Consider the following 10530-nt stretch of genomic DNA (forward strand, 5'->3'; position numbering starts at 1 on the left):
TCTATCAAAGAAAATCTTTTGGTGAGCTCTGAAGAACAACATCATGAAGACTTTGACACAGAAGGCAAGAGTTTTGTTTTCCAACAGTGCAATTGAAGTTTTTCTCATTTCATTTTTTGTTTAATTACTATGGTATCTGTATTAGATGTTTAATGATAAGTGAAACTTGATCTTTTTGTTTATGATTTTCAAAATAGCTAGCAGAATTTCCTTATCTTAATATTTGAACTTCATTATGTTGGATAAGTGAACTTCATCTTTTTTATTATAGATGACGAACTTCCTGTTGTGACACCATCGAGCATTGATCCAGCTCTTCTAAAAAGATACAATGAGTTGTACGCTGCTGTTACAAGGGTTCGGAAGGACAAGAAGAAGAAGTATGGTTTTTTAGAAATTGTTTTGTTCATATGTATTTTCTAAATTTGGTTTTTAGCCCTTTTCTTTGTTGTTATTTTTTTAGTATCTTATGTTTTCAGTTTTTCATGAAAAATTCAGGGACATGATTGCTTTTAAAACTGAGTCAGGTGATATTACCATTGGCGAAGTTGGTCAATCCTTTTGGGATAAAGGGATGCTCACTACAAGACTTGTAGATCTTGGAGTTTCTTTGCTGGTAGATAAGTTTAAGGGATCTCCGACAATGGTTGTCCCGTACCATATTTGTGTAAGAATGCAGAAATTTTTGTTTTTTTTTATTTTGTTTTCTGATTTCGTGCGACGGACATTTTTCCTTTAGCACTATTTGATTTTGGGTTTTTATTGGCAGACAAATATTTGGAATGGTGGTATTGTAGGCAGAAGTGTTAAAATGGTGTTCTCTTCAAAAGCCGAGGAGCGTGTTGATAAAAAGGATATGGTGAGTAACGTTTTTATGTGTCGTAGACTATATTTTTTGTGTGTTTGTTATTACAGTCTTCTGTTTCTTCTTCTTATTATAATTTTATTTATTTATTCGTGCTTTGAACAGGTCCTTTTTGCAACTTTTGATCCACCAGATACAAGGGATGGCGTTGGTCATTATTGTGTAGTTGCGTTAAATGTGAAAGAAAGGCGGTTTGAATTTCTTGACTCGCTCAATAATCCTGGCAGCCCTGGTGCGATCAGGATTTTTAGGAGGATGGTTAAAAATATCAAGCGTACATGGAAAGAAGGAAGCTCAAGTTCTCATAAGCCGCTAAACCCTCCTACACTTAATGGATTTGTGTTGAAACATGTCATTGTCCCAACGCAGCCTAATGGGTGTGTTCCGTACAGCCCGTCTTCACCATACTGCTCAAGTTTTTTTTAATTTTTCATTTTTTGTGAAACTGATGTTTTTTATTCTTTTTATTACAGGCATGATTGTGGATTCTATATGTTTCAATTCCTGCAGACTTGGGATGGTGTTTGAGTTGCTCAGTTTGGGGTGGAGCACATTGGCTACATCAGAAAGGCCATGCTCTATAGTTGGCTCACATCGAGAAAGTGTTCCCTTGATTTAACATCACTTTTAATTTTTGCAGATAAAGGTTGTTTTAGTGAACTTCCTTATCCTTCCTTTATTTATTTTTTGCCTACTGCTTGCTTCCGGTTCTTACGGGCTTTTTTTAATAGTTTGTTTAGTTACGTTCGTGATTTAGATTGTATGTGTATTTTTATTTGTTGTGTTAGTGAGTTGCATTTTTTTTGGGCAAGTGAGTTGCATTGTTCTTTACAAGTGGGCTGCATTGTTGTATACATTTTTTTTAGTTCTGCATTACTGCTGACAAGTGGACTGCATTGCTATAGACAATTGTGCTGCATTCTATTCTTTCATGAACTGCATTATTTTATTTTAATGAGTTTTTTTGTATTTTTTTATGCTGAGTGTTTCCATGTTTTTTCTTTCACGGTTTTAGGTTTTGATGGGGGGCTTCATGAAGGCTGTACGTCACTGTTTGAATCCCAGGGTTCTGATGTGGTTATGGAGGATTACGCCATTGAAATCTCTCCAGATAATTATGGTTCTTTGGCTGGAGATGGTTTGAACACAGCTGTGGTGTCTGGACCTGATGGTGGAAGTGTTTCTCGCCCTAGCTCCCCACATGATGTGTTTGATGTTGATGATGATGATTTTGTTACGCCATGTCCTCGCGCCACGAGGAGTCAGACTGCAGCAATTAATCATCCTCCTGTGGATGATGTTGAAGTTTTTTCGAACAAGAGGGCAGGTGAGAGGGCTTTTAAGTTGAGATGCTCTATAGAGAAATTGAAGCCTCCGAGGTACAAATATATTGATGAGGCGAGGAAAATAAAGGATCTTGTTCTCAGCAAAGAATTTGTAACCAAATACCATGAGTAAGTTTTTATGTGTGTGCCCTTGATTCTTTTTGTGTGTTTTGTTTTTAATTTTAATTTCATTGATCCCATTTTCTGTATGTTTACTGCAGGAATGCATTCTTTATGGTGAACAGTCCTTTTGGTGATCTTGATACTTACAATGTTGACTATATCTATAATACATTTGGCAAAGGAGCTTTAATGGATTCGTATCTCATGGATTTTGTCATCAAGTACTGAAAGCAAGACGCTGAAATGGGTTTAGATTATCATTCTGGTGAACATGTGCTACTTTCACCCTTATTTATCACGGTAAATGTGTGCTGTCATTTTTTCTATTTGTACTGGTTTTTTGTTTTTATGTCCATGCCTGCATGCACTGTTTATTCTTTTTTTCATGTCCTTTCTTTGTTCTTTTTTCTTTGCAGTATGTTCTTCAGATGGAAACATTTGTGAAGAGAGATGAGGAAGGAAACCCTGTGTTGCCGTTTGTTTTAGAAGATGCAGTTAACCAGTTCAAGGTTTTTGTGAGTGATGACGTAAACCTGTTGGATGCAAAACTGGTAAGTTTGTTGTTTCCCGTCGTTTATTTTTATGGTTTGCTGTATTTCTTTTTATAGTTAATTTTTTGGAGCAGTGGTTCTAGTGCTACGTGTCGAAATAAGTTTTCATTTTTTTCATTTTTTGTTTTTTATGTGAACAGATTATGATGTCGCGCTCCAAGGATGGTCATTATTCCTTATACACGATGAACCAGCATCGCCAGACGTTTGATATCCATGACACTAGGAAGTATACTGGCCATCCTGATGTCACGACAAAGTGGCGCAGGAGTGATTACCATTCAGATTGCACTGAAGTGGTATGTCATTTTTTCTTGCCAAGTGCAAAGCTTTTTTGTGTTTCTCCTACTGCATTTTTTTGGATAAACTGCACATGTAATGTTAGCACACATAGTACCACACTTGTTTATGTAGTGGACTGCAACATACGCGTGACAGAACTGCATTTTTCTCAAACCACCCGTAATCGATGTAAAAAAGGAGATAAAAGGAAATGACCTCATGTGCATTTAAAAGAGGGACTGTCTAGACGTCGAAAACAACTTTCGTATCTGAATCGTAATTTGATCTGTGGTGTGTGTTATTTTTACATTGTACTTCGGTTTTTTTTTGCCAGATGAGGAGGATGACTCAGTTGCTGAAGGAGATTTTTGGTGAAAAAGTGTGTAAATCTAAGAACCACCCTGACTGGGTTAAATTGGCAGAGAAGCCCTCTTACCCGGTCGTGCCAGCGCAGGGAGCAAATGAGTGTGGAATCTATGTTCTGAGGGTGACGCAGTTGTATGACGACCGACGTTTAGTTGAGAAAATTATCGAAACCGACATAAAACCTTCTCTGTTTTTCTTCTTTTTCTTGTTACTTTTTTTATTATTTTTACCTTTTCACTTTTTGTTCTTTATGACAATCTTTTTTATTTAATCACTGTCTGCATTTTTTTTAATTTTCTTTTTCAGCCTGCTGTTGAAGATTGGAAGGCGGAGTACATGTTCCAGTTGCTATTCAATCCCTCGAACATGTTGTGTTATGAAGACACGTCGCTTGAGCTACGAGAACTGATTTCGGACCTCGGGCTTACTTCCCTGTCGCAATCACAGACGTAGTAACAATCTACATTTGTATAAACCCTGTGTATGGACAAGAACTAGGGGTTCATGTTGTGTGTTGTGTGGTGTCTAAGGTATATAATGTATGAAAAGACATTTGTTTTTACTATTTGTTGTGATTCTCGTCTGCTCTTTTTGCAGCAGTGTTTTATGGACGAATTTGTATCTGTATGTGTATTTTATATAAATAATTCATACAGTATATATATGTGTATATTTTTATTTTTTTGTTTGACTTACACGTTCTGTGTGAATTTGGCATTTTGACACACTTATATGTATCTTATGTGTCCCATTTTTCAACCACATTGCATGTGATACCGAACTTCTTCGTCCAAGAGAAAGCACTACATGTTTGTCTACAAGTTTGTGCTGCAATCTTTTTTTCCCTGCACTTTCTTACCGCAGACCCAGCATTCATGTGTGTATCCTGGAACTTCTTTGCTTTATGATACTGCACTGCTTTGCCTAGCCAGGTGAAGTGCGTTGCTTTATGATACTGCACTGCTTTTTTCCTGCCTAAACTAAGTGCACTGCTTTTTTGCATATCCAAGTGCACTGCTTTTTTTGCCTAACCTTCATTTGGTTATTTTTTTATTGTTTTTTGTTTTTGTAAGGTATGAGGGGGGAGGGGGGTTGCCCCCCCCCCATTTTTTTGGTTGACTATATATTTTTTATTTTGCTATTTGTATTCCCTGTACTTAACGTACTGCGTGTGTTAGTGCGAGGCCGAGCACGGGGGTGGGAGGGGGGTCGTGACCCCCCCTCCCCACCCCCCTGCAAGGCCGAGCCTGGAACGAGCCGGAGCAAGCGGCGACGCGGCATGCCGCGGCGCCGCATGTGCAGGCGAGTCCGTCACACCCGTGCGCCTCCCTTTCTATCTTAGGGGTGTGGCTCTGGGGTTGTGTGCGTCCTATTGTTGGAAAAACAGAATGTCCGCACTACGTCCGTCATGCAAGCGCACTGCGTGAGTTAGCGCGAGGCCGAGCAGGGGGGTAGGGAGGGGGTCGTGACCCCCCCCCTCCCCACCCCCCTGCGAGGCCGAGCCTAGAACGAGCCAGAGAAGGCGGCGACGCGGCGTGCCGCGGCGCCGCATGCACAGGCGAGTCCGTCACACCCTTGCGCCTCCCTGTCTATCTTAGGGGTGTGGCTCTGGGGTTGCGTGCGTCCTATTGTTGAAAAACAGAATGCCCGCACTGTGCCTGTCATGCAAGCGCACTGCGTGCGTTAGCGCGAGGCTGAGCAGGAGGGTGGGCAGGGGGGTCGTGACCCCCCCTCCCCACCCCCTACGAGGTCGAGCCTGGAATGAGCCGGAGCAGGCGGCGACGCGGCGTGCCGCGGCACCACATGCGCAGGCGAGTCCGTCACACCCGTGCGCCTCCCTGTCTATCTTAGGGGTGTGGCTCTGGGGTTGCGTGCGTCCTATTGTTGGAAAAATAGAATGTCCGTACTACGCCTGTCAACCAAGCGCACTGCTTGCGTTAGCGCGAGGCCGAGCAGGGGGTGGGAAGGGGGTCGTGACCGCCCCCCCTCCCCACCGCCTTGCGAGGCCGAGCCTGGAACGAGCCGGAGCAGGCGGCGACGCGGCGTGCCGCGGCGCCGCATGCGCAGGCGAGTCCGTCACACCCGTGCGCCTCCCTGTCTATCTTAGGGGTGTGGCTCTAGGGTTGCGTGCGTCCTATTGTTTGAAAAACAGAATGTCTGCATTGCGCCTGTCATGCAAGCGCACTATGTGCGTTAGCGCGAGGCCGAGCAGGGGTGGGGAGGGGGGTCGTGACCGCCCCTCCCCACCCCCCTGCGAGGCCGAGCCTGGAACGAGCCGGAGCAGGCGGCGACGCGGCGTGCCGCGGTGCCGCATGTGCAGGCGAGTCCGTCACACCCATGCGCCTCCCTGTCTATCTTAGGGGTGTGGATCTGGGGTTGCGTGCGTCCTATTGTTGGAAAAACAGAATGTTTGCACTGCGCCTGTCATGCAAGCGCACTCCGTGCGTTAGCGCGAGGCCGAGCAGGGGATGGGAAGGGGGTCGTGACCCCCCCTCCCCACCCCCCTGTGAGCCCGAGCCTGGAACGAGCCGGAGCAGGCGGCGACGTGGCGTGCCGCGGCGCCGCATGCGCAGGCGAGTCCATCACACCCGTGCGCCTCCCTGTCTATCTTAGGGGTGTGGCTCTGGGGTTGCGTGCGTCCTATTGTTGGAAAAACAGAATGTCCGCACTGCGCCTGTCATGCAAGCGCACTGCGTGCGTTAGCGCGAGGCCTAGCAGGAGGGTGGGGAGGGGGCGTCGTGACCCCCCTCCCCACCCCCTGCGAGGCCGAGCCTGGAATGAGCCGGAGCAAGCGGCGACGCGGCGTGCCGTGGCGCCGCATGCGCAGGCGAGTCCGTCACACCCGTGCGCCTCCCTGTCTATCTTAGGGGTGTGGCTCTGGGGTTGCGTGCGTCCTATTGTTGGAAAACCAGAATGTCCGTACTACGCCTGTCAACCAAGCGCACTGCGTGTGTTAGCGCGAGGCTGAGCAGGGGGGTGGGGAGGGGGGTCGTGACCCCCCCTCCCCACCCCCCTGCGAGGCCGAGCCTGGAACGAGCCGGAGCAGGCGGCGACGCGGCGTGCCGCGGCGCCGCATGCGCAGGCGAGTCCGTCACACCCGTGTGCACTCGTGCACTCTTAGGAATAAAACTTTGTATTGCATTTGTCAAGGATCTGTACTTCACTCGAGACCTATTATGGGACTGGCTAGGGCCTGGTTGTAACTGGGTTGTTAATTTTTTTCCTTTTCTGAAGCATTTTTTCTTTTGGAGTATATATTTTTCGTGGTAGTACAAATGATGCCATTTGTACTACTTGCACCAACGTTGAGTACTGCACTATGCGTACCAAGTTTGTATTTTTGTGCACTGAGCTAAAGTTGCTGCAGCCCCTTCATTCTGCATTTGTGCACGTACTGCACTTCATATTTACAGTTTGTGAACTGCCTTATATTTGTTATTTGAACTGTATTTACGTTTCTTTTATAAATATTAATATTAATGTTCTTTTTCTATAATTACTTTTGTGGATACTTTGTTCAGTGAAAGCAATTGATCAGAAATAAACTGTGATACATAAGCAAACAACAGAAATAAAATTTAATGACAATTCTAAAACGACATTGATTTTAGAAAAGAAATGTTCGATGTGAAGCAATGGACATAATGAAAAGCTTGCATACATGAAACAAAGAACAACACAATGACTAATGTAAAGTGAAACTAAAACATAGCCTTGAATTATTTCTAGTTGCTGCATTGGATTACAACCTTGTTCTTCTTTTGCTTTTCTTTTTTGTCTCTTTTTGCCCTGTCCAGTCCCATGATGACATCGTAGATGATTCTCCATGACTCATATGTTGCGAATGCATCTATTGCTGCATACTTGATAAGCTTTTCTGGCAGTGGGCAGAATCCCCACAGAGTATGGTCCTCCTTGCGGTTAATTTTTTCTTCATGTCATGGTAGTGAATGTCTATCATCCTGCCGGCAACATCAGCCAAAGAGTCAAACTTCTTTTTATTGTATGGGTCTCTCCATTCCACTTGAATATCAATGTAGTTGTCGGAGTTTATCTCCAAACCAGATAGCTTCAGCTTGCCTTTGTCTCCTTCAATGGCGAATCCGACGAAGGTGTACTCACCATTCATGAGGAATTGTCTAGTTCCATTGCCTGCAAGATGTTTGTATAGAGTGAATATAGTTTATTTTCTTAGGAGTACCAATGTTTTTTGTTTTTTCTGAAACTGAACTGCAATATGAGTATCTGAATCTGTTGCGTTGAGTAGTTGCTAATACTTTGTTCATCATAACTAGTAAACCTGATAATATATTGCATAAAAAATGCATGTTTTGTGCATGATTGTATTTCTTGAACTGGATTTCATACATGTTTTGTATAGTAATGTTGCAGTTTTCTATTGTTCAGTCAAATATTTTGTATTTGGTAAAACAAAATAAAACCGCGTGTATTGCTAGATCATATAATTCAAGAATCGAGCACATGAGTGACATACATGGAGCCAGATGAAAACTGTCAATGAATTCAGATGCCATGGTTTTCAAAAATGAAAACCAAAGTTTAAATAGTGGTGATTACAGTGAAGAAAATTTAAAATCAATATTGACAATCAATAGTATAGATTGATAGTTATATTCTGACCTGTCTTTAGCTGCAGAGATGTGGTAGACAAGGCATTCTTTTTCTACACATAGCTGGAGCACTGCTGCCCGCTGTGGCTTCACGCAGTGCGTGTACTCGACATCAACGCCGACTAGTTTGACGGGCATTCCGCCGAGCTTCCTCCTGAGCGTGGACAGCATCTTGTCCACGTCTTCACCCTTGCTTGTGCAAACGACGTGGAGCTTGTGGTTGCCGTGGAGATCGACGTCGTGGAGCTCCCTGGTGTACCTGCGGCGTTGCTTGTAAAGAGGTGCATCCGCCATGACTATCCTCTGCTCTCTCGTTTTTGTTCTGGAGAGAAGAGGTTGGTGAAAGGAATTGTGGAGAAGAAGATGCAATGGGGTTTTTTGGGGTACGAAGCAGTTGTGTTTTCTCCTGTGCTCTCCTTTGCTCTCCTTGACAGGACGTGGGAGAGGTGGAGCGGGGTGGTAGCGTGGTGGGGTTCTGTTTTAAGTTACGTGGCAACTACAGAGAGGTCCTACTATGAGGACGCTCTGTTAGTGCGTTGGAAATCCGGAACGTCGTGTCCTCTTTTTTGTGACTTGTTTAGGTATGCGCGCAACTGTCAGAAAATGTGATGATTGTGTTTTCGGTGAATTTTCCTATTAAGTGCACTTCTTTTTATATCAGAACATAACTGCGTACGTCCACATAGTGTACTGCATGGAAATGAAATTTATTCTTCGTGCGCTGAATTATGTCAGATTAGGATTGATACAGATGTACGCACATTTTTTTTGATGGAGTTCTTTCATGTAGTTCTTTATTTTATAACACACTGCTTTGTTTAACTAATAGAGCTGCATTTTTCATTTAAGACACGCTGCAATGCAGTAGAAGGAGAATTGTATGTCAGAAAAAAAATACTTAGTGGAGAACTGCATTGTTTGTCGTGGCGGACTGCATTTTGTACCTTTACTACTGGCTTTCCGCGTTCTATTTTATTAATAACGAACTGTAGTTTCTGGCTATGCGCATGCACAGTTTTCTTTTGTTGTTGTTATTCATTTAAAAAATGTTTTCTAATTTGCTTCGATGTTTTATTTTTTGAAGTTATTGTTTTTTCTTAGTGGGCCTTGTTGGCCTGTGTTCGTGGGGTGAAACGCATTGGGCCCAAGATGGTCTGTGAGCACGGCTGGTTTCCGGTGCGTTGTGTGCAGCCTAATGTTTAGTCCCACCTTGCCCGCGAAAGGCGCGCCTGACCTGTTTATAAGTGCTGACGAGGCCGATGTATCGAACTCCTCTGGTTACTTATTTGAGCACTTATACACGGCGCTCGCTGCTCTATGCTCTCTGACCTGTGGGCCCATGTGCGCCCGGCCCTATGCATCGTGGCTCAGAACGACTCGCCTTCTATTGGTGCAGACCTACTACGAGACTGGCTAGGGCCGGCTGCACCTGGGTGGTCAAATTTTTTTCTATTTTTTTTCAATGTGAGGGCGCGCACTGCTTAGGAAACCATCCTTGCACTGCATTGATCAGTGTTTTGTACTGCATGTGCAAGCATTCCTTACTACATGTACATTTTCTCATTTTTTTTGTTTTCTTGTTTTTGCTCTTTTGTAATCTTTTTTTCCAGTGTAGGGGAGTGCATTGCTTAGTAAACATATATGTACTTCATTTGATTATGTTCCTGTACTGCATGTTCGTATATTTCCGCACTACATTTTTTTCAATGTAGAGGCGTGCATTGCTTTGTAAACCATGTTTGCACTGCACTGATCAACGTTCTGTACTGCATGTGCACTCAGTCAGTATTACATGCACAGTTCTCATTTTTTGTTTTCGTGTTTTTGCTCTTATGTCATTTTTTTCCAATGTGGGGGGAGTGCACTTCTTAGTAAATCATTCTTGTACTACATTGATTTCGTTTGTGTGCTGCACGTTCATATTTTTCGGCACTACATATGCAGATTGCATTTTTCTTTTTTGTGTTTTTTCTCTTATCTATTTGTTTTTCCAAATTTTAGGGGCGTGCACTGTTTTGTTGGGTATGTGTAAACTTCATTTTGACAAATTCTGTACCGCATTGGTACACAACTTGCACTGCATGCGTCCTTTTTTGCACACTGCTCGAATGTAATGATACATGAGGAAACAACAGAAAACAAATTGTCACAGGCATTCTGTACGATAAGTTCATCATTAGTGAACTAATTTCAACAGAAAGCAATCTAACATAATCAAATTTCACATCACTACAAGCGATTCTGCATGGGAAGTAAACTAAGTTCAGCAAAAGCAAATGATCACAAGCAAACTAACGATACATAAGCAAACAACATAAAGCAAATTTGATGATAATTCTAAAACGACGATGGCCTTGGTGGATCTTTGGCCGGCACCATCTTCTTCT

General features: G+C 43.4%; 1 protein-coding gene across 1 annotated transcript; it reads right to left on the reverse strand.

The window, feature by feature from the left end:
• Positions 1–7362: 7362 nt before the first annotated feature.
• LOC147979820 (uncharacterized) lies at positions 7363–8437 on the reverse strand. The gene is made up of 3 exons (XM_087515359.1): positions 8154–8437; positions 8008–8024; positions 7363–7664 (listed from the first exon to the last, which is right to left on the reverse strand). Exons 1-3 carry the CDS (start codon positions 8435–8437, stop codon positions 7363–7365), a joined length of 603 nt encoding a protein of 200 aa, XP_087371485.1.
• Between the last annotated feature and the right edge of the window lie 2093 nt (positions 8438–10530).

This window comes from Triticum urartu, chromosome 3A (genome assembly GCF_056163025.1).
Source record: "Triticum urartu cultivar PI428250 chromosome 3A, HENAU_Tu73, whole genome shotgun sequence".
Classification (NCBI taxonomy): Eukaryota; Viridiplantae; Streptophyta; class Magnoliopsida; order Poales; family Poaceae; genus Triticum; species Triticum urartu.